Source organism: Mustela nigripes, chromosome 15 (genome assembly GCF_022355385.1).
Source record: "Mustela nigripes isolate SB6536 chromosome 15, MUSNIG.SB6536, whole genome shotgun sequence".
Lineage (NCBI taxonomy): Eukaryota > Metazoa > Chordata > Mammalia > Carnivora > Mustelidae > Mustela > Mustela nigripes.
Window position 1 is genome coordinate 39,569,392 of NC_081571.1, and position 25,348 is coordinate 39,594,739.

Sequence of the window (25,348 nt, forward strand, 5' to 3'; positions counted from 1 at the left end):
AATTTCAAGGAGGAAAAGGTTATATATATATATATATAACCTTTTCCTCCTTGAAATTAATAATTAGTGGTGATTATGTTTTTATCTAAAATTCTGCCTGCAAGGATTTTTTCAGGGACACATTATGAGGCAAGTTTCCAGCCCAGGACTTTTATGTGTGGTGTTGCTTCTTGGATTACTCTTCTTGACTTTCATTGTATTGCTTCTCATCTTTAGGGTGCAGCCAAAGCACACTTCTTCACAGAACTTTTCCTCCTAAATTGGTATACTCCCACTCCTCCCAGTTTTATATAGAAGTCTATATATTTCCTTCTTAGTCATTATCACAATTTTAAACTGTTACTACTTTACTTATTTGTTGTCTGCTGCTTCCTGTTATACCTAAAGCACCACAGGATAAAGAGATTATGAGTCTTACCACTGATTTGTATAAAGTGACTAGAACAGTATTGATGCTTTTCCAGAGTCCATGCTCACCTAACTATAGTATAGAATAACTGAATGAAGAAAATATGTAGGTAGCATTATTCCAGTTTTCAAAGGTCACACAGTTGCTCAGTGATAGGACTGGGATTTAATTCCAATTGTCAGTCTAATCCAAAGACCTCATCCGGACCATGAAAAAGACAATTTCACAACTACTTCCTAATTGATTCTTCACCATAATCTTGTAATAATTATAATTATCCACACTTTCTAGATGAAGAAACTGGGTATCTTTGTGACTTTGTCAAAGATGCATCACTCAGAAGTAGGAGAATGAACTTGTTTGGCTTGAGCTCAGTGTTTTTATGTTGTGCAGTATTTCTCTGTAATCACTGAACTCGATCTCTGTCCCAATGTGCTTTGATGCAAACCTTTCTTACAGAAAGTGTATTTTCTATTTCAGTGTTGCTCCCTTAGCTGAGCCCAGGTGACAGTGTTAAACAGGTAATGATTTTGAACTTAGAAGCTATCCCATTCCCATTGTTTTTAGTAACTGTATCTTTCCTTTAATAAATACTTACTGAATACTATTTGTTTGACTATATTACAGCTAGGTACTAGAGAAAACAATGCCGAGTAAGACTTACACTCCACCCTCATTTTGGTTAATACATAATAATATTTCAAGTACCTTCTTAAAAAAAAAATGGAATGTCAAAATTAATGAGATGCCTCTGGGCATGGAAAATGGGAAGATGGCCTTAATGCATAGTTGACTTAAAAGTATACAGCAGCTGTTGAGATGTGCATGAGTCTGCTTTTTTTGCTCAAAAATAAATAAAATATGTATAGATATGTCTGTATGAATTATATAAAAAGGAAGAATAACCTCTGAAAATGCTAATATTGGCTATCTCTAGAGGTAGGTTTGGGTAGGCAGAAGGTAGTACTTCCATTCTATTTGTATTTCTTATGATAGGATTATGAGTGATTTTTTTACTTTTTAAAGTATTTCTTAGTATTTTTTAATATAGAAAAATTTCAAAGGGTGTATAAGAGAATTTTATCTGGAGAATGTTTATAATATTTTAAATGAAAAACAGTAATAGAGTAAGATTTTGATTTTCTGATCTATCTGAATTTTCTCTATAATATGATTTTTTATAATTTGACAGTGAAATTTTTACTAAGGCATTCTTTCTGCCCTATTTTCAACAACAACAACAAAAAGAAGCACAAAGGGAAAAATAAATCAAGGAAAGGATCCTTACTAGAGGTAGGGGTTGGAAGTAGGGGAGATGTGTAAATAGAGAAGCAACTTATTATCCAGGTATTTAAATTTGTTTATATCTAATATAATGCTAATAATAATCATAATAGTAACAGTGACAGCTCACATTTACTGCATGCTTATTAAAACCAGGTATTGTCCTAAGTACTTTGCATATATAACTTAGTTAATCCTCTGTTATCCCTGTCTTAAAGAGGGGGCTCTGAAAAGTTATCTCTTGTCAAAGATTACAAAACTATTACCTGTCCGAGCTGTGTTATAACCTATACAGTCCTTCTCCAGAGGTTGTACCTGACACACTGCTGTCTCTGTCAGTTTGTGAGATTCCAGATACCAGTCCAACTCTTAATAAGGGTTTTAGGTTTTTTCTGCATTGATAAAGACTTAAAATTTTAGGTCAGGATTCTGGTAGTATCCAAATTTTCCTAGTATCCAGATTTATTTTTTCAGCCCATCAGGGATTGGGAAAAAGCCTTTGTGATTTCTGCATCTCACCAGAAGTGAACAGATGTAGGGGATAAAATTGTAGCCAACACATTGGTTGCATTCTGTTTTGTTTCTCTGGTCAGGCAGCTTGGCATAGTGGGAAATAGTGGCTTCAAGGAGAATTGAGTTTAAATTCTGGCAACATTCTCTAGCTTCTAGCCTTCTTTGTTTCTTTATTTGGAAAATAAAGATAATATTGCTCTTCAGGGTGAATATGAGAATTACATGAAATAATATAGACAAAAGACCTTCAGAGTAGAGTCAGGCACATAGTAAAATCTTAATAAATATTAAGTCACTTCTGGTAGATATCTCAGAATAAGTTGAAGAATCATCAGGAAATAAAATATACTGGATTTTTAACTATAAAATGCAGGTACAACTAATACTGGAAAATGAATATTCAGTGGGGAAGTATTAATATTTTAAGATGCCCGATTAATTCAGCACATTCCTATATACAAACCCAAATAGTTTGTGGCGATTAGTAAATTCATTTTTAATGACCCTTACATTTCAAATCATGAGAATGTAAAACATTGTAATCAATTATCTTAAAAACATACATTAGGAACTAATGTTCTGATGTGATATGAAAATTTTATCACAAGTCAGACTAAACTCATACAGCAGTCTTTTTTTAGTTTCTTCATTTGAGCTTTTATCCCTTTGCTCTTTTAGGGGCTCTTGGCTGGTTCAGTCAGTGGGGCATGCGACTCTCCATCTGAGGGTCATCAGTTCAAGCCTCACACTAGGTGAGGAATCCACTTAAAAAAAAAAAAAAGGATATCACGTTGATCTTTTAATTGTTTTCACATTTTTGTCCATTTTTTGATGAATTTTTCCATTGTTTTTGCTAATCTCCCCCTTTTTTCTCCTATTTAAAATTAAATGTTACCAATTTCTATATATGTTTTTGTTTCATGTTTCTTCTTCAGGTCATTTAAAAAAAAAACCTTGCATTTTATCCCACTGCCTATATGGAAAAATATCTCAGTATATTTATTACTAGAGTGGCACATGTGGTGTTGAGTAGTTTTTTTGGGTGGTTTGAAATCATCATGCCTTCTGAAGAAGTGTGGCAGAGAACAATTAGATTCTGAGGGAAAACTATGAAGATTTATTTCTGTTTGATTTTTGGGCTATTTCTTTATTTAAAATCAAATTTTCCACAATTTAGTAATTGAGCATATTCTGTTATTTAATAGGTTAGCTTACTTTGAAAATACTTTCTTTGTATCTCACTTCATTACATAACACCCTAAGAAAAGATACTGGATTTAAGCACATTCAAGAATCATGAAACATTTAAGGACCTTCCTTTCTTGACTTACTGTTATTCTTTTTTTTTTTTTTTTTGAAAAAAGTGGTTGTATGTGAAAACTGTGTTCTTTTAAAAGTATAGTTGTATTTTCTGCCTTATTAAAATAAGTTTATTTCTAAGAGCAGTTTTTATTTTAAACAATAATTTTCTGTAGGAATTCTTCTCTCACTATTATTATCTCAGCATAATAAAGTATATTCAAAATTAGTAAATTACTTTTTTATTCTGTAATCTAATCTACGTCATCAAATAAATATGGAAATCTTGTCCTTTTTTTTTCTTTTAGAAGAACTGAAATCAAACTCTCCCACACCTACATTCTGTATACATGATTGTCCATTTTTTTTGTATACATGATTATCCAGATCCCTATCTGTAATCCAGGATATTTAGTTGCTCTCGTGATGACCAAAGTTATTTGTACTTCCTGACCATCATAGATATTGGTGGCCCTAATTGGCATAACTTAAAAATTGATTCCTAAACATAGCAGTTCTAAAATTCATACTTCTCAAATATCTATTCAAACCTAATTGACAGCAAACAAAATACCTTCATATTTTACTTGTTTTGGAGGCTGAAAATTTCCTTCAGTGCACTCTGCAAGGGACCTCTCTCTGTTACATAAATCTTAATATCTTGAGACTACTGTGAGGACTATTGATAATGTATATAAAGGCCGATGTGTGGTGCCTAATACATATCAGATAGTCAGCAAGAGGCAATTGCTGTTTTTATTCTCTAAGAATGACTGGAACAAATGCCAGTACATGCTTTCTGCTGAAAATGCTCATTTGTGTCCTACTTATGTTCACTCTTCTTGCCTCCCTCAATTATCATTCTTGGATAGTAGTGCCAATAGAAACTAAAGGTGGCCATTTTTCTTCTCTCTGAAGAAAAATATAATATTGACTGCAGTTGTTAAAAATAAGATACTTGTGTTATATTTATAAAGCAGATCTTGAGAAAGGGCGATTTTTAAAAATTATCTCTTTAAATAGTCTTGTCTTCTCTTTGAGATCATATTTGAAAAAATATGTATCTTTGTCAAAATTAATGGGTGATTTGGCTGGGTATAGAATTGTACTTAGGAAATAATTTTCCTTTAATTTCAAAGACATGTAAAGCCTATTAGATTGGCTTTGACTTCCAGTGGTTGTATTGAGAAGTTTCTTGCCATTGTGAGTCTTGATCTTACTTTGTCACTCAGGAACTTTTAAGGGTCTTCTCTTTTTCCTGTCATTTGAGACATTTTACCTGGTACCCTTTGCCTTCAGTGGGTGTTTGAAAATGTATGGAAACAGATTTGGACGTCAGAGTGACTAGGGAGGATGCTTTGGGATTTAGTGCCTGGGTATGAGAAAGGTTAATTTTCTTAAAAAGCAGGAAAGCGTCTCACTCAAAATGTCAGTAGGCCACTGTTAAGAAATACTGTAACCCCTGTATATGACAAGAGAAACAAGACATGTACACCAAAGGCCAGTCAATATGTTTAGTAATGAGGTTGTAAACATGCTGTGTGAAACAATGAAGAAAGTATAAATGACAAGTTACAGATTGAAGTACAATAAAAATCACTACATGAAATATAGACAGTAAATTATCCATTAGTATGTATTTACTATGTTACTGCTTTGGGTTACTAGTTGGACATTATCTGCACTATTGTGCTTACTCATATTTTTGACATTTTTTTCTGTATTTCCAAGTATTACCTGCTCTTAATTACTTTGATAAGTCAAAAAATTATTTATTCTTTTCTATGGTAGGATATCTATTTGTAATCTGAACACATAACAATTCCAGATCCAGACAGAGTTGAGGAGTAACATTTTTGCAGAGGCTAGAACTTGACAGACAATGATAGCATATGTATTTAAATTGAAGTGGAATTTGGGAAAGAGTTGGGAAAGCAATAGTTGTACAGTTTCATAGCAGCTTCTTAGCAGTTTGCAATTCTGTTTCATTAATGTCTTGGAAAGTGAATTACCAGAATAGCATATATGGTTAGCTATATTACAAGAATACAAACATTCAAGGACAAAGATAGATTCCTTCTAGATTTCCACCATTGTCTCATGGTTCACATCATTGTCTTACTTCACTGATGTGGCTAGCCAGCCATATTAGTGAAAACTGTAAATCAGAAATACATTAGGAATACAGAACTTGAAGGAAGCAGAGAGGGATTAAGGTAATGAGGTGGGGAGGTAGTGGACGGTGGTAGAATAAGTAGCTTGATAATTCATATTAACATAACAATTGTTAGATATTTTTAAATAATCCGGTTCTAATGCAGAGCCTTCATTTAATACATATGTAATAAACTTTTATTTTTCAGAACCTAAATCACAGCTGCAGCAGCTTCATCAGGGACAGCACAGATTGTCAAATACTGAGCAAAATGGAGTAAAAGATAATAATCAACCAAGGTATCTTCCGCGAAATGATACCAGACAGCCAAGAAATGAGAAACCTCCTCGTTTTCAAAGAGACACCCAAAATTCAAAGTCAGTTTTAGAAGGCAGTGGATTACCTAGAAACAGAGGTTCTGAAAGACCAAGTACTTCTTCAGGATCTGAAGTATGGGCTGAAGAGAGAATCAAGTGTGATAGACCCTATTCCAGATATGACAGAACTAAAGATACTACATACCCTATAAGTTCTCAGCACAGTGATGGTGCTTTCAAAAAAAGGGATAACTCTATGCAAAGCAGATCAGGAAAAGGCCCGTCCTATGCAGAGGCAAAAGAAAATCCACTTCCTCAAGAATCCACTGATTATAATAATCAAAAACGTGGGAAAAGAGAAAACCAAACAGCAAATCCTGATCATTTTTATGACAGGAAACCACGAACAATAACTAATGAAACTTTCAGTGGTGTAAAAATTGAAAAACATTTTAATGTAAATACTGATTTCCAGAATCCTGTCCGAACTAATAGTTTCACTGGTGTTCCAAATGGAGAGACAGACATGCCACTGAAGGGCCGGCGAGTAGGACCTATTAAGCCAACAGGACCCATCACAGCTACGCCCTATGATGATAAAGTGTTTTACAGTAGTGGGCCCAAAAGAAGATCTGGGCCTATTAAACCAGAAAAAGTACTGGAATCGTCTATTCCTATGGAGTACGCAAAATTGTGGAAACCTGGAGACGAATGTTTTGCACTTTACTGGGAAGACAACAAGGTATGCATGCACTGAAGTTATCATATACTGGTATTACTAAATGTCACATTGCAGTGAGAGTATAGACGGCCATGCTTTGGGACTGTGAATTTTGTTCTATGGCTATAACTGTTTAAAGTCTTTGAACAGATTTATAGATATGTAATTTATAAAAGGAAAAATAAAATATTTAATATTTTTATGAATGGTTAGGGAGACTCGATCTCAAAATTTGGTTAGGTAAGGTTTGATTTTAGATCATATATCAGAACAGTATTTAAAAGTAATTAAGTGGGGGTGCCTGGGTGGCTCAGTGGGTTGAGCCTCTGCCTTCGGCTCAGGTCATGATCCCAGGGTCCTGGGATCAAGCCCCGCATCAGGCTCTCCGCTCAACAAGCAGGAGGCCTGCTTCCTCCTCGCTCTCTCTGCCTGCCTCTCTGCCTACTGCCTACTTGTGATCTCTCTCTCTGTCAAATAGATAAGTGAAATCTTTAAAAAAAAAAAAAAGTAATTAAGTGAAGTTGATCAGTTACTTCATTTATCATCAACTGAACTATCAATGTTTACTTTTCTTTCTAATAAAGTTATACTGATTCACAAGGAAGAAAATGAGTTGAGTGACACAGAGTTAAATTCTGCAGATTTTGTTTTTAAATTGAAGAAAATACGCAATTCGCCTACTTAAAAAATAACGGGAAGGTTAATTATTTAGCTAACATTAATGATAATTATTAAGCCAATAATTTGTGTTTTTTTTAAAGATTTTTCTTTATTTATTCAACAGACAGGGATCATAAGTAGGCAGAGAGGCAGTCAGAGAGAGAGGGAAGCAGGCTCCCTGCTATGCAGAGAGCCCGATGTGGGGCTCGATCCCAGGACCCTGAGATCATGACCTGAGCTGAAGGCAGAGGCTTAACCCACTGAGCCACCCAGGCGCCCCTTAAGCCAATAATTTAAACATTCTTTAGTTCTATGTTATATGCTGGCTACAGTAAAAAGCAAGTAATCATGGAGAAAGCGAAGGGAAAGACAGATACAAGTCAAGAAGGAATACAGTGGATTAGATAAGAGTCTGGAAGAGAGGGATAATACTAATAGGGAACAGGAGGGGAAAGAGGAAAGATGCTCAGAGAGAAGGACCTTTGCATGTGTTTTCCCTTCTGCCCAACATGCTCTTCTACCAACTATTTTTCTTGTTCTTGAGGCTTGGCTCCAAGATCAATTCCTGGAGAAGCCTTCTTCCCCCTGCCCCTTCCTCCTTCCATCACTGTTGTCTTTCTCAATCAGTGCCTTGTTCACGTTCTAAAATTTACCATAGTATGTAAGTATTTTTAGTTTTGGTTCTAGGATTGATAAGCTCTTTCTCTTACCATAATTTTCATTTTCTTGAAGGCAGGGCTCTGTCTAGTTGTCCTCAGCAGCCCTGCTTCTCCCACGATGAAGGGGTTTCATAATTACTTGTACACCCTGTAATTAGTTAATTCTGAAGGAGGCACTTATATTGGAAAAAAAGGAGATTGGTAGGGAACTGGACATATCAACAAGATCATAGTAAAAAACAAAAAAGAGGAGTTATAGTGTGAGAGAGCTGGGTGGATGTGAGGATTAAGTTAAAGAAAAAAATATTTGAAATAAATATTTCATAGGTAGAGTAGTTTCAGTTGAGAAGGTAAGGCTGTGCCCATGAGTATTTGTGTTTGGCTAAAAGGAGTAGTGGATGCAGTTAACTGTAGTTTTCAGGGAACTGACATTCAGCCTAGGGAATGTGGTTAGATCTTTTAAAAGGATGCAGTTGGACCGGAGATCAGGAACTAGGGCCTCTTGTGTTCAGTGAATGATGAAGCATAAGCAGGGTGTTAGGTGTTTCCCGGTGATAGCAAAGAGAAGGGTACAGGGTGGTATAACTAGATGGCATAGTCATGTCAGGTTTTTGTATGAATGTGGGATTGCATCTGTCTAGAAGCAGCATCTCTACTGTTGAGTTTTTATTCAAAGCTAGAAAGAGGAGGAGACAGCACTAGCGTGTTGTTGCTGCCGCCGCCACCACCTTCTCCTCCTGCTTCTCCTTCTCCTCCTTCTTTTCTCCCTTCTTCTTCAAGAAAAGCAGAAGCCATTCCAGAAGTACCATCAGACAGTCTCATTGGTTGGAACTATTTCACTGGCTCTTCCCTTGCTGTTAGGAAGGCCTGGAAAGCAAGTACAGGTGATCTTCACCACCCAGACTCTTACTCTTACAACTCAGGCTACTCGCTTTCCAACATGCAGGAACTATTTGATTTAGATAGTGGGAGACTATTTATGTTTAGCTGTTTCTCCCTCTTGGTAAAGGCAAGTAAAGGTAAAGTAGTTGGAAATCAGCATTGGTTGATAGAGCTAAAGGTATCTGTCTAAGAGGGAATGGCTACTTGTGTCAGTTGCTTCTGTAAAAGTTTGATTATGCTGAGAATGGACAGGTTTTTTTTTTTTGTAATGGACAATGTAAGATTATTGGTGATCTTGATGTGCAGAGTGAGCAGAGGAAGTAAATGGAGTTTCAAGTTCAGTAACTTTTGAAAGGGTTAGTATATGACTCATGGTTTCTATTGAAATCGCACAAAGATCATGTCCTAGTAATAAGTGCAAAACTAATACAAACAAGCCATTTCAAAGCCTAAAACCAGCGATTTACAGGCTCAAGGATATCTATTTGTACTCTGTCTGCTGCCAAAAGAAAATATAATATTCTTTTTGTGAAAAATAACTTTTTCTATAACCTCTTCTGTATTTCATATGTAGTGTGTGGTATCCTATAAAAAATTAGGAGATGTCGTTAAAAATGCAGAGAGAGAAAATGAATAAGAAGTAAGCAATAGAGAATAATAACAGACCTAAATATATTCAGATATTAGACTCAACAGATAAGTTCTTCAACAAATGTTGAGTAAACTGTAATTGAGTAGCTGCCAAGTGTCAGGTACTTGGGACATATCAGATAGTTCTGTCTGTGCTCTTACCCTAATTTCTTCAAATACATGATGAAATTATTAATAAAGCTTTATTTTTAACTAGTTATCTCAAAAAATCAAATAATACTGAATTCATCTGTTGCTTTTCTAAATATATTTAATATAATGGCATTTAGTTTGTGAAAGAGAATACCTAACAGTTCCCAAAATGTTTTGATCTTTTAGAGTATTCTTAGAATAATTGGATGATCTAGGGTGACTATTTTAGTTTTAATTGGATGTGTACTTTTATTTTAGAGTGAGCGACTGTGGACTTTCTAAAATTACACCGTTAAACAAATAATATTCACCCTCTGAAAGAGATGGGATTACTTATCTTCTGAAAACACCTAATTTAAAAGATAGCTTTTAAATGTTTTGTCAAGAATAATCAGTTTTCCAATTTTCTAACCAGAGACCAACCAAGACAAAGATTTAAGAAAGACATGAGTTATAACTGTTGTTAAGAAACTGTAGTCTTAATTGCATTGTAGTGCGATATTGAGGATAATCAACTAATTAGCATAATCTATCATTTAAAAAGTTTCTCATAGTATCTTGCCTTCTCTCAACCTTTATTTCCATAGAAGGATTTGAGAATTTGGGACAATTCTCCTTCTCTCTCCACTGTCGTAGTTAGTTCAGTTTTTCTGACCTCAACTGGAATACTGTACCAACCTCCAAAATGGTTTTCTTGTCTTAAACCTTATTCTTCTTCAATTTGTCATTGAAACTACTATCACTGATCCTGGTCTTATACTATGTCACTCTAGTTAGAATCTGTCGCCTGTGGAACAAATCTAGCCTATAGCATGCATCCAGATCCCATCTGCTGGCCCTTATCTTCATGTCCATCTGATTTCCTATTGGTTGGCCCTTCTCACATCATGCCATAATTAACTCTAAGCTTTCCAGTTTCCTGCACTCATCTCCATATTTTATATCTCATTAACTTTCTGTGGAACTCCCTCCTCAATTTTTTTACTTAGCTAAACCTTCTTCATCCTTGAAGACTATAGCCATTGTCATCTGCTCCAGCAAGTTCTTCCCAAATGCCTCAGCCTTATTAAGTGCAGTATTACTGCACCATTAGTAGAGTGCAGTCCGTGTTATATAGAAGGCATTTTTTCCGCAGGTTGTTTTTATTAGACTTTAAGCTTGTAAAAGGATGTCAACTTATTTGTTTTCCTCGGATATAACCCTTGTTTGTTGAACTTACCAGAACTAACACTTGAAGCATAGGTCCAGAAATATAGCAATTCACAGATCACAGAAGTGTGAGGTTAAGAAATAAAGGAGGGATAGATAGATGTGAGCATATATCAAGAACTCTAATATAAGAAAAATTCCAAAGGAGAGGAAAGGGGACAGGAGGGGTAGGGAGCGAAGGAGGAAAGAGGAGGGGAAAGGAGGAGGGAAGGGAAAAGAAAAGGAAGGAAAAAAGGAAGGAAGGAAGGAAGTGGGGGGGGCCGGAGAGAAAGAAAGAAAGAAAGAAAGAAAGAAAAGAAAAATTCCTGCATGGTGTCTCTAAACTTGCCAGCATCCAGACCTAGCAAAGAAACACTATAGATTAACTTAATAACCTTTGTGATGTTAATCAGTAAAAACAGGTATTTTTTTCCCTGGTATAGTCAGGATAATGTATTTTAGAAGGATGTAGACAATAAGCATTTGTGTTGTCTTTAACATTTTCTATTTTGGTGAGTTTATGAAGAGATCCTGTTAGAGTAGGTAGTGTTATAATAAGGGCATCCAACTGCCATCGTTTGAAAGAAATAGTCCTTAAAAGTAAATAGTTTTTTGTTTTCATTTCCTCTTCACTAAGGAACATTCAGACCTATAATTTGGGTCCTGAGTGGGTTGACCTGTAGTAGAGCAGTACTTCAATTAGTTAATTGACCTACTTCTAGTTACCTTAACAGAAAAAAATTTGATTGTTATTGTAATGTAAATCAGCTCCTTGTGAGTTTGTTAATGTGAATTAGTTCCCAGAGCCAGATTACATTAGGTAAACTGATAAAATAAAGTAGTCTAGTCTTGCAGTGTGTCCAATCCTGTAAATCCTGGATCTAAGTAACGTGATTACTCCTTATCTGATAACCCTACTTCACCCCGGCTGCCTGCAGCGACCGTGGCAGTGAGGCTTTTTTTAGAGATTTATTTTTGTAGTATATTTCTGTTTGTTACATAAATTGCTCCATAGTTCTATTTTCTGATCAGGACTAAGAATTGTCTGACTAATATTGTAAAAGGGCTTCACTGGCTAACAACAAAACATAACACTAGTTCTTTTTATACCCATTAACATGTGAATATTCTCTACTGACCCTCTTCCTTCTGTCCTGAAATCTTACTAATGTCAGAACTCCTATGGCTGAGAGAATTTCTCTCCTTTTTTTAGACAGCTTATGATTATCTAAAGGTAAGTTTTCTTTCTTAAAAATATTATTCCCTTGGGGCGCCTGGGTGGCTCAGTGGGTTAAGCCGCTGCCTTCGGCTCAGGTCATGATCTCAGGGTCCTGGGATCGAGTCCCGCATCAGGCTCTCTGCTCAGCAGGGAGCCTGCTTCCTCCTCTCTCTCTCTGCCTGCTTCTCAGCCTACTTGTGATCTCTCTCTGTCAAATAAATAAATAAAATCTTTAAAAAAAAAAAAACATTATTCCCTTAAAAATTTTCTTTCAAGTATTATGTATTTGAAAGTTGCTTAGAGAGTAGATCCTAAAAGTTTTCAAGAAAAAAAGCTTTGTAACTGTGTGTGGTGATGGACTTAACTAAACTTACTATGGTAATCATTTCACAATATAAATGTATTTCACTAAAAATTAATCTTAAAAAATGAGCTTTTAAAAAATGCACATTGTATTGTAACACTTTGAGTATTTACATTTCCATCAAATATTGCCCTTTGTAGACAATATCGATTGTCATATTTAAAACTGGTTTTTGTCTCCTCAGTTTTATAGAGCAGAAGTCGAAGCTCTCCATTCTTCAGGTATGACAGCAGTTGTTAAATTCATTGATTATGGAAACTATGAAGAGGTGCTACTAAGCAACGTCAGGCCCATTCAGACAGAGGCATGGGTACGTGATCCAAATTCTGTACGGAGGCATAAGCTATTTTGAAGAAAATGCGTAGCTCTAAAAGATTAGTCATAGCAATAAAAAAATTTGCCAGTGGAAAAAAATATTTTGAATTTGCTTGAAACTGGCTACTCCTAAAATAAAATTCTAATTGGTTGCATTGAACTACAATAAAAGTGAATGCGTTGGAATTAACTTTTCTTGTGTAATGCTTTGTTATATTATGCTTTGGAAATAGGTGCCCTTTTTTATGTTTGCAAGTCTTTGTGCATATTTTGTTCCTTCCTAGCTTGTTCCTTAAAATTTGACTAAATTATGTGCAGCAGTTGTCAGATTTAAATCCCTGTTGGATACGTGTATATTCTTTATTTTTTTAGTTACATATCAAATTAAGAAAAACACTTTAAATTATACATAAAGTCATGCTGTGTGTACTACATATATATTTACATATGTGTATGTACAGATTGACGATAGTATCTGTTTAATAATTATTTGATTTTGTTGCCCAATGTATATCAAAGTTCTGTGATAATTTTGATGATGTAATTTAGAACTATTGGCCTCATGGGAGTCTATTTCATATAAGGACTTATGTGACTTTGTATAGATAGAATCTCAGTTACATTTCAAGAAAATCAGGAGGGTAAGGCATATTAATATTAGTTTCATACAGTTTTTTTTTTAAATTTCCCTTCTCTAATTTATAAGTAGCTATTAATAAACTTATCATTAGAAGTCTAATTTGTTTCTGTTTCTCTAAAATATCAATATATACTATGAAATTGTATTATTCAGACATTAGCCTATCATTGAAATATGTAGTGTCTCCTCATTTGCTGACTTTAGTTTAGTTTTGGTCTTCTTACATTTTTCTGTCACCACCTCAGTGTCACCTACCCATACCCCATCCCTTCTCCTCAAAAGAAATAAAACAACAACAAAAAGCCTAGTACAAGTAATTATGCTTTGGGCCATGGAACTTTATTCTTTAACTTTTTATTCTAGAAAAACTATAATTTTCTAGATAATTTATCATTTCATATTTTATAATATATTACTAATGTTTCATATATTTAATTAAGAGATCTTTCTCCTCACTCTCATTGTCTAAAGTTTAGACACTTTTTCTCTAAAAAAGACTGAAAAATACCATCAGTACTTAATTTATGTCTTTCTTTTCTTGGGGAAACTTGACGTAACCATATCTTTGCCCCTCTGATTCTCATATGACTGGCTATTTTCTTTCTCTTTTTTTCCATTAATACCTCTTAATCTCATTTTGATGGTAAAAATAATTATTTATTAAGTCTGTATTTCTAGAAGATGAGTCCGGGTTTGGTGTTCATAATGTGCTTTCAAATGTGTTTAACTATTACAGTCAAAGGGTCAAAATAGAGTTTTTACCTTTCGTTTTTTTTTTTTTTAATTTTTTAAAGGATTTGATAAGAGATTGATTTTATTCTTTTCTCCCTAGAGAAATATTTTGCTTCCTTACTTTACCTCTTTTCTACTTCCTTTCTCTGTTTTAGGGTGGCCATAACTGCTGAGCACATTTGTCGTTCCTCACTGTAGCTCTTCCATTCAAAGGTGTTTGGTACTGAGTGATAATTTTCTTTCTACAGTCAGTGGCTTTGCCTTTCCCCGCCTTGATAGTCTTCATTGCTTTATCATTGATTTTAAGTCCATGTAAATTTAGCTGGACAATAACTTTATCAGATGTCACAGCCCATGTAGCGATTAGGAACCACAGCAATACTTTCACATTCTTTCTACCCATTTGTGAATATTCATCTATGTTTTATTCCATTTTTTTACCAATTTACTTTTTTGCAGTCAGCTTAAAAATCTTGTAAAATGCTTGAAGTATTTTACAGAAAGAAGCAGGATAGAATCACTAAATCTTTTGAAGATTTTGGTATTTTTCTCTCCTGTGATTGTTGATATTTTATGATTTTGTGTAAATTAATATAGCAGATATTTTTGCATCATAAACATTGTTTTGGGGAACAAGATCATTCTTCTTTACCTGCTTCAAGATCTGACTTAGTTTGTAGAAGCATCTCCTTGATATGCAGATGATGTCACCATCATTTTCATTCATCTCCATTTCAAAAAAAAAATACGTATGTGCATTTTTCCATAAAAAGCCCCTGAAGAACCAGAGTGCATGCAGTTGTCAATACATTTAACGTAGAGTTAGCGTTGTGTTCTCCTGGCCTCTGAGAGTATTAATGTTGGGGTCTATGAGCACTTATTCTTTGTGACAAGTTTTAAGTTAATCAAAAGCAAATATTCACTAAATCAATAAGAAGAAAATGCTAATTGACAAGTCCTACTAGAAAAATTAAAGGGCTGCAAAGGTACAGTGAAGTTTTTAGAAGCCTTAACACAGTTGTTCACTCATGGATTGTGTAATTTTTAATTTTTAACTCTTGCACTATTTTTAATTGTGGTATTATATTGTAACTTTTATTAAAGAGTTTGTTTGTTATTGGTGTAAGATTTTGGAAGAACCTCATTTTCCTAAATGTAGCAATGACTATTCATTAAAGAGTTTTCTAATAGTTTGCTGGAAAAACAACCCCAAAACTTGCATATAAACCAAAAGCTTTTATACAAATCAGTTGCCTGTATTGTCTCTTAAAGCATAAGGGTAAATCATTAAATAAAAAGCATGAAATCTAAAGATACTCAGAGACTAAATTCGTAGTCTCTCGTATGGAAAATTAAAATGAAAATCAATTTAATACTTTAAATCCAAGAGTTAATATTTTTCTTATAAAGTTTAGGAGTTATTCACCTTTGCTCTGTAGACTAAATACTTATTTTCCCTTTCCATTTGGATACATCTTTTTATTTCCAGAACATAATCAATGATGATATTTTAGATGGTGAAAATGTATGCTCTGATTATGATTAAATATTTTATTTCCTCCAAAATGATTCAGTAAACTTTTTGGTAAGTCATCCTTGATTTTTTTGTGTTCTAGCTAGATTTCACCTGGTTCTTTTAGCTGTCATTAAATATTACCTTTTAAATTTAGTGTCTTTATTATAATGAGCTCTCTAAATATCCCACATAGTGTGGGGTTTATGACTTTTCTTAACTGGATGAATGCTCTCACTTTTTTCCCCCAATGTTCTTTAAACATTATACGATTTTCCTTATTTTTCCAAAGTAGATGAAGCATTAGTGAGTTTCATATTATTTGTAAAATTATATAGGAAAAAAAGTGCATTATTTTCTATTTCTGATGACTGTATGAGAAAACATTAGGGAGCAGAGCAAATTGTTATTTGTGTTTCCTGCAGGCCCTTTCCAAATTGGTTCCTTTTAACTCTAAAGCCTATACCGGGAAACCAGTAAAAAGATGCCACAGGCAATTTGGAATTACTGTAAAATACCCTGGCGCTGCTGCTGAGACAAACCTTTTGTGTTTTTAGAGTGTAGTTGCTTCTGAATTGCTTTCCTAACCCTGGAGAGACACTTGTCAGGTCTTGATTTTCCAAGTATTTTTATGACCTGGGTTCTGTGGAGGCTTTTATATCCCAAGAAATGTTTTTGAACTTGGCTGGCTTCTAAACTTTTTTTTATAAATTCATAGTACTTCTTAATATCAGGAAAAGATCTGGTTCAGCTATTATTTCAACAATAATTGTGATCATGTAGATAATGCTTAGTTCTTAAGGCCTTAACACCATCTTAGGCAGTAATTTTAGACAGATGGATTGTTACTGCCTTTTAGATGATCATCCTATTTTAAATGTTTTTCTGTTTTCATCTGTTCAACAAATATTCATTGTACATCTATTAGGTGCTGCGTTACTCTAGGTGATGGATATGTTAGTGCACAAAACACACAAAAATCCGTGTGCACCGCACAAAGTTAGAAGAAAGTTATAGTTCCAGTTACGTGAAACAAATATCTTATGAGGGTCTTTTTTATTTCTTCTTGAAGCTTTAAGATAAAATACAAGTGGAAAAAATCTTGTTTACTGAAGTTGTAATTTAAATAATGTTTAGGTCTTTATTCCACCTTAGTTTAAATATAAAATTAATGTGGAAGAAAAAAGTATGACTTAATGATTTTTTTCTATTTTAAAAGTTCTTATCTATTTAAAAAGTAAAATTTGTTTTTAGGAGGGTTTGGGTTCTGTTTTTTTAAAGAATTATGATATATATATATATTTTTCAGTTTTAGTATACTTTACAAAAGAAGCTATCTCAGGTTTTACTTTTGAAGTAACTTTGTACAAATATTTTATAATGACATCCTTGGAGCACATTTGAAAGTTACCTTTTTAAATTCAAATGATGTTCATAAAAAACTATAAATTATTCTATCACTAATAAAAATATTAAAAAGAAATATATAATCAAAAAAGCCCTAACCTATTTAATGAGGAAGGAGATTGTGAGTTATGATACATAAATTAATGAGTTAAAATAGATCCTAAATGTATTAGAACAAGGTCATGTTAGTAATTTTAATGATGTAGTGATAAAGTTAGGCTATAGCTAGTTTGTATTTGATATCAAAAGATCATAATAGATATTAAAAAGAGGACAATTGTTATAGAAATCATTAACTTCAAAGGAAAATTAGAATTATATAACAGTGAGGTTCTGCTAATTAGTATCCAATAAAAAGTACAAGCACGTATTTGATCGTAGTCCAGAAGTTTTTCATTCTTGCTAATAATTCTTAAATAAATTAGTGGGTATAATTTACCATACTTAAATTTCTGCACTAAAAGCATAAGTTGATTAAGGTCACTGAAACACTGAAATACATGTTTTTCCACCAGACCTATCTCGGGAAACTTTCCCTTCAAACATTGTCATATGGGCAGAACTCATTGTGTTCTGTTTTGTTTTGTTGTGGTGTAAACAGAATTAATCAGAATGAAACTGTACAGCTAGCTTAGCCCCATTTAAGAACATAATTTTCAAATCACAGGTGATGGAATTTGGGGATTCCATGCAATATCTTCAAGTTTTAATTTAATAAAGTTTGGTTGTATTTGATAGCCTTTATTTCTTCATCAGTGACCCAACCTTTCACAATTCCCACTGGAGGTAGTAGAATATGCAATACTTCACTGGAGATATGAAAGCTGCTCACATAGAGGGAAAGATTATTCATTCATAAATGTGTGCCATATGCATAGATATGTCCACTTAATACTGTTGGTTTCTACCCCCTGAAGCCCATATTTCATTTGTGACAACCAGACCTAACAGATTATTATGAAAACACTGATATCTAGTTTTGACCCTGCTCTATTATTCAATAGAGACATTTTATTTCACCATTTAAATGAATACTAAGAGAATAATACTCTAGCTAATAATTTTAAGAGCCTGTACAAAAAGTACTGTTTGAATTTTGCTATTGATAACTTAATATATTGTGATCTACTCAAAGGAACTATATATATCAAAGCACCTTTAAAAGATTTCTGGGTAATCTGAGTTGTTCTTTATTGAGCAATGAATGTACAGGTTATATTATTATTTCATGTTACTTTTTCCAAAGGTGAAATAACTTCCAAAGTGAAGTAACATGTCAGGATATTACTGAAGATGTGCTGTCTGTCTTTTTAAAGTAACTATAGTTATACTATGATTTTGTTTCTAACTTTAATTGTAATTCATAAAACAACCCAAGCCTTAAATTATTTGAATATTAACATTAAGAATCAAGTTAGCATAACTGAAAAATCTGCAACATTTTCTTTTTGTATAAGTGCATGCCAATAGATAATAGGTTAATCTTTTCTTTTCTAAGTCTCAGCTTTATTAATAGCAACCTAAAGTGTGGAACCCTGAATTATGATGTTGGTTAATTAGGAATTGAATCCATGATGCTTTAGATTTATGCTGGGTATTATATGATTTGCTTTTTCCTTCAAAGTAGTCATAAGGAGACATCATGGGTGAGACCTTTAGCTGAAGGGTGCTGGGATTGTCAGGTGAAGTATTTTTCCTTTGACTTTTTTGATTAAGTAGGCTCTAAGTAGGCTCAAGCCTTGCTTTCTTCCAAGTGTAAATTTTTGTTTTTTCATTTACTTTACTTACCAGGGCTTTTAAAACTGTAATTTCAAACTGCACTGAATTTTACCATTCCTTTGCATACAATGCAAAAGACTTGCTAATATACTCACTGCACAGGAAATAAAATAGTAAAATAAATGAATTTGAGGAATATTTTTATTTCGTTTTATTTCTCTGTTTCCAAATATGTCACCTTTCCATTGGGCATGTACCTTGACTAGACACTCATGTCAGTGTATTTTAAAGATTTTTATAAATCTGAAGGGGCATTCTTGAATTTTAAAAATGCACTCAGTTCTATTGTAGTTTCAAGTAAATTTCTGACCCTCTTCCATCTGCACCTAAAAAAACAGAAAAAGAATATTGCTCATTGTGCCACAGACTTCATTCACTTTCAGATGGAGCCCACGCAGCACATCTCCTCTGAAGTCAGTGATTGTGAACCCTGATGGTGACTGGCTACAAGGGGACTTAGGATACATATTGGACTGCATACCATAGTCAGTTGTCAGTTGTTGATTCTCTTTGTTAATTTTACATGGTCATCTTGTGTCTCTACTTAACACTGTTTTTCTATATTCTTAACTTTGGCCATCTCATTTATTAGTTGTATCTCTGCTTTCACTCTATTTCCAAAACAGCCTTATATCTCTTGGCTTTTTTTTTTTTTTTAACCTTTAGAAGAAGGTGGTATCTTTTGATGTCTGTGGACTACCCTTTCTCCTGAGCTTAATTTTCTGAACTTTACTGGACATGTACTATTTATTCTAGAATCATGAACAATAGGCTTCACTATCACATCTCTAGGAAAGAGTAGAGTTGATCTGTCTCCTTGAGTGAAATACTCAAGTGTTATAGAGCTTCCAATTCTTTTAAACTTGAGAACTACTAGCAACAGTTTTACACCTTGGCTTGATATAACTCCCTTAGCAACCTGTTATTGACTGAGAGCCCCATTCAGAAGGGAAAGGAAGTACTACAACAGTGAGTACATTTTATTTGCCTTAAAAAGAAACCCATATAGTTTATTAAGAGTAAACATAATTGGAGGTGCCTCAGTGGCTCAGTCATTAAGCATCTGCCTCAGGGCTCAGGTCATGGTCCCGGAGTGCTGGGATGGAACCCACATTGGGCTCTCTGCTAAGCGGGAAACCTGCTTCTCCCTCTCCCACTCCCCCTGCTTGTGTTCCCTCTCTCGCTAAAATCTTAAAAAAAAAAAAAAAGAGTAAACATAATTGAAGAGGCTCTAGTTAAGCAACTTAAACCACGAAAAGAATACAAAAGTCACTAATTTTGTGTGTATATTTTTTAATGTCTAGATCACTTAGCTCAGGATTTTCTGAAGTGTGTTCCGCTTTCTGGTTAAAGGAAAATGCTGGGTTAAGGAAAATTAAGTTTGTTTTTTTATTATGGGACTTATTAAGACAATATGTATTTTATTTTGTTTTGTTTTGTTTTCCATTTGTTTAGGTCTTCTATAATTTCCTTCCTCAGTGATTTGTAGTTATCCTGCAACCTTGCTAAATCGCTTATTAGATCTATGAGCTTATGTTAATTAGCTTTGAATGCTTTTATTTTTTATTATTTTTATTTAGAAATGACTGTTTAACATTCATACCAGTGATATGTCTTTTAATCTCTAAGAGAGAGATTAAATAATAGCTTCACAAACCTATTTGCTCATGGAATTCTGTGGGGGTTTGTTTGTTTGTTTGTTTTTTAACCTGTGACAGAAAGTCTATGGGATATATTTTGGAAAAGATCTTAACTATCTTGTTACTTTCCTTCTAGTTTCAAATTTCCCAGCTTTAAAATAGGATGAAGATTTATGTTTAAATATATTGTTTTAGATGTTCCAAACGTCTTATTAGTAACATAATATTCAATTTTGTGTTACAAATAGAGACTAAATATATAAAAGACAATTTTATCCTCAAATATGTTTTTAGATTCTTAACTTTTCTTTGAATAGAGGACAGAATATATTCCTGAAATTTTAGGTCCCTTCTAAATACTCGTGTCATTAGTAATAGTATTTTATTACATAAAAATAAAATTAAGATCTTGTGTTACGGGACGCCTGGGTGGCTCAGTTGGTTAAGCAGCTGCCTTCGGCTCAGGTCATGATCCCAACTTCCTGGGATCGAGTCCCACATCGGGCTCCTTGCTCGGCAGGGAGCCTGCTTCTCCCTCTGTCTCTGCCTGCCATTCTGTCTGCCTGTGCTCGCTCTCTCTCCCCTCTCTCTCTCTGATAAATAAATAAAATCTTTAAAAAAAAAAAAAAAGATCTTGTGTTACAAATACGTAACTCACTGGTCTTTTAATTTTATATTAGCTTAACTCTGATTCTGGAAACGTCTATTTATTAACTTTTAGAAATTGTCATTTGTGAAGACTACCATTATAGCTTTATAATATTGCTGTCCTTCTCTATAATTCTCATCTGATAACCCACATGATATTTACATGTTCCAGCAATAATGCATTTTCACCATTTACTTGGGCTTTGTATTTGTTATTCTCCAATAAACTAGTCTAAGGCAAAATGTGAAATCCCTTTTTTTGTTAAGATGACATTTCAAAAGAAAGTGTCAAAGCAGGTTAATTCCACTGGGTAAGTGAACATTCTTAAGTGAAGGAGAATCCTAAAAGACTAAAAATTCTATTTTGTTTCAACATTTATATTGCTTTTTTTGCTAATATGCTGGTATGTCCTAAAGCTTTTCAATAATATTGTTTTAATTAGTTAAAAGCTTGTTAAAAACTTCCTAGAAAATAAGCAGCCTCTTATATTTTACTGCTCTTGATCTTCTGTTCTTGTTTTCCTGGTACCAGCAATTAAGTGAGATGAATTGATCATCTTGGATATAATTCCAGGGCTCACCTGAGTGATCTGGAGGGACAAAAATTCTAATTTATTTTTAAATTCTTATTTTAAGAAACCTGCCCTTTTCAGGTACTTATAATTATAAGCAAGGGCAGAATTTATGGCTGGGCAATAGCTAGTGAGAGTGCATAGGAACTCTATAAATAAGGGATAGATACATACTGTCTGTACCAGGTCTTTTAGAGCTTGAAGGGATTAGAGCTTTTAGTGAGCACATGAAGTGGCCTGATAACTAAAACAGTGGAAGGAGGTCAGAAATTATGTGTTGAATGATTTATGTAGTTCTGGTGGTCACCTTTATTACTGAAGAGTCCTTCGTCAGACATCAAATCCAAGTGTAACAGTTTAATAGGATAGTTTTTCAATAAATATTCTCTGATTCTTTTTGTAGCAAAGCTATTTTGGACAACAGATTGCCCTATATACCCAAGGATTAAAAAGATATAAGAGAAGTAGAAGATATATATTTCTTTCCTTTCAGAAGCCACCTAATAAATATTAATAAGGCCTCCATCAGACTGAGATTGTTCCAGTCTGGGAACCATTGTTGGCATGGTTCTTGATTACAGTTTTGTTATGCACATTAAAAGAATAGGATAATGAGAAGGAAGTAAGTTGGGAAAGCTAACACTGACTTTCTAAAACTAGTATTAACTTTATAATGACCTCTTACTGGCATTTTTATCTTGCCTGAAGTATGCTCATTTCCCCCCAGATCATGTGATTAAGAAATTAGGGTAAGTCCTTTTGGTCGTGCTTAACTTATTATACAAAGTAAGATATTAGGATAAGATATGAACTTATTATACAAAGTATAATTCTGTTTCTATATGGTTCAAATTTTAAAATGTATGGATTTGTGTTCTTTTTTTTAATGTTGATAACCACTTTTAGTACTATTTAATGAATGATCTGAGAGAATATAATGATCCTTTATCTTGAAGAGCCTTATGTAAATAAGGCTGAAAATAACATGGAAAAAGTACCTTTTTTTACCTCATAAAATGATCAGAGAATACAAATATTATTATTATTATTATTATTATTATTAGGAATTCCTGAACTTGACCATGAGTATGTAAAACAATTAGATTTTTTAAATATGGAATTGAAGTCTTAAAGCAAGGGGAAAAAGGGAGGCATATCAAGAGTTTGAGAGTGTTAGTACTTATTCAGAATTTTTTGTTTATTCTAGGTAAGCATTTTTTTTCTCTTCTGTTTTGTTCCCCTTCTCTTCTTTTCTTCTTCCTCCTTATCCAGACTCCTCCTCCTTGTCCTCTTCCTTTTTTGTTTTTATTTAAAATATTTGCCTTTTTATTAATCTTAAAGGTTTCACGTGGCTTTTAACTATTATATTAGGTTGGGTATGTTCCATCTCAGACAAGACTGATCCTCAAATGAAGTCTGGTTGCATAGGGCATCTTTTCAAGTTTAAAAAGCCTCTAAAAGCTTTGGCCACAAATAAACTGATATTGCTGGTTGATCTTTCATAATCCCTGATTATAATTGATGCTTATTTAACATCTAGCCCTACTGATAGTAGTTCTCATAAATGCAAAGACTGTTAGGGACTGAGATGTACTGGAAATGGTAAAAAGTTGTTATCAAATCAATGTGCCCAGTTGATTTAAATTGTATCCTTGCATTCTTAGGAAATAAGCAAAGAAGAGAAAAATTTCTCACTGAATGTGTTTAAAATGTATTAGAAATGTAAGTAATTGAGATCAGAAATTAAAATATATAATTCCCTAAGAAAAATTAAGGAACTATTCAAGAAATTGGAGACTGAAAACTCTAAATTTTGTCATAGAAAATTAATTATAAAAGACTACATTAGGAACATGTTAGATATAATTTAGAAATGAACATAAGACTTACATCTCAAGAAAATGATACACTTTCCTATTAATTTGTTGAAAATACTTAAAATTGGCTATAAAAAGACTGAATATTCTGTCCATTCTAATGATTTTAATTGCTTTAGTGAAAATAATCACTGATCATTAAGGTAAACCAAAATAGCTGTAGAGTAGTTTAAATGTAGAACTAGTATCTTGGTTCTTAGATATTTTTCAAAATAATATTTATAATGGTATAATTTGAAAGGTATGACTGAAACTGCTAAACAGAAAATTTTAAACATACTGCTTTAAATAATTTCACTTATAAAAATAAGTTTTGCTTTCTGAAATGAGATTTACTATACTTTGAGATTCCAGTAAATTTCACATCAGTGGCAAAGTACTGCCAAAATTACTTCTGACATCATTTACTACTTACTGCCATTCTTGAGTCCAAGGCTGAGATACATTTTCAGATTTCTGTGTGCTATATCCTGAGAGAATTTGATAAAAAGGGGTCACTGCAAGAGTTAAATGTCTGCTCTGCTTGGCCTTTAAAAGAAGGGGAGAGGGCAAGGCTGGTCTTGGGCAAATTACTTCCACCTCCCTTTCTGCCCCTGCTTCAGCTCCAGGGGAGCTGGAAATGCACAGGAGGAATCAGAAGACCTGGGTCGAGTCCCGGCTCTGCCACTTACTACCTATGTGACTTTGGGTAAGTTACTTAATATCTCTGGGTCTCAGTTTCAGTACAGGGTTGTTCTGAGGATTAAGTAGTGTGGTCAATGGTAATGGGCTTTGTAAACTCCCAAGGTGTATGGAAACATACATTTCTATTATCAAAAGCTTGGCCTTCTTCCCTATTTTTCTGTAGTATACTGTCCTCAGCTATGTTATTTTTTAAGTAACCTCAAAATGATTTAATTCGTTTGGCTTCTCACTACATCCTCTCCATATTGGAATTCTTATTCCTGTCCTCTGCATGCTTCAGACTAAAGTATTCTAAGAACCTAAAATCAGTCTAGTTAAATTAATTTCACAGTGAGGTGTGGGTTACTGTTACCCCTTCTTACCCTTCACGCACCTAACTTTCTCTAATTTTCCCAGAATTATGTGCTTAGAAACATCAAGAATCTAATGCATGGGCATTCAGACAGTGTTTGGCAGAGGCAAGTCCTTTAAATCCTGTTACCCAGATCCCACCTGCATAATTTAATAAGGTGGATTGGGAAAATAGGAATATGTTGAGCCTCTGGTCCTTTCTTTTTCTCTATGGGAAAGGAAATGGAAATAATTCAGGATTTAAAAGTTCTTCAGAAGTCTTGCTGAAAACCTAGATCCTTAGCTTGAGGAATAATCATAGAAAGGAGACAAGAGATTTAATGGGCATTTCTTTGGTCAGCTCTTTGACTTACATCTGACTGGGCCTCGTCTTTGCTTGTCAATAAAGTAAGTTCTAGTCTACCTTCAGCCAGACTATGTTTATAGTGCCTGTGATCTTTACTTAGTGCTTGGTTTATAGAGGCTTTGTTGAGCTAAGGAAGAAAGAGAACTTGCCTTCTGGGTCACATCTGGTTCCAGATCAAGGGATCTTTATGGGGGCCTAAAAAAACCCTTATATCCCCCCTTGGTCCAGCCCTCCCTAAATCTAAGAATGCTTGATCTGGCTATGTGTAAATAATAGTAATAATAGCCACTTACATGAACTGCTTGCCATTAATGCCTAATTATCATGGAGCACAATAACAGTTAATCATGCCATGATTAAATTAACTTAAACATTTTTATTTTATTTTATT

The 25,348-nt window shown here is 33.8% G+C and overlaps 1 protein-coding gene across 4 annotated transcripts in view; it reads left to right on the forward strand.

The window, feature by feature from the left end:
- Window positions 1-25,348, forward strand: part of TDRD3 (tudor domain containing 3) — a 163,377-nt gene that overhangs the window by 116,111 nt on the left and 21,918 nt on the right. For 2 of the 4 annotated variants that reach the window (XM_059377644.1, XM_059377645.1), the window contains 3 exons: window positions 5,869-6,719; window positions 12,638-12,763; window positions 24,179-24,264. In XM_059377644.1, the coding sequence (XP_059233627.1) occupies window positions 5,869-6,719; window positions 12,638-12,763; window positions 24,179-24,264 (1,063 nt within the window). The remainder of the gene's footprint in view (window positions 1-5,868; window positions 6,720-12,637; window positions 12,764-24,178; window positions 24,265-25,348) is intronic. The other 2 variants (XM_059377646.1, XM_059377647.1) reach the window with 1 other exon arrangement.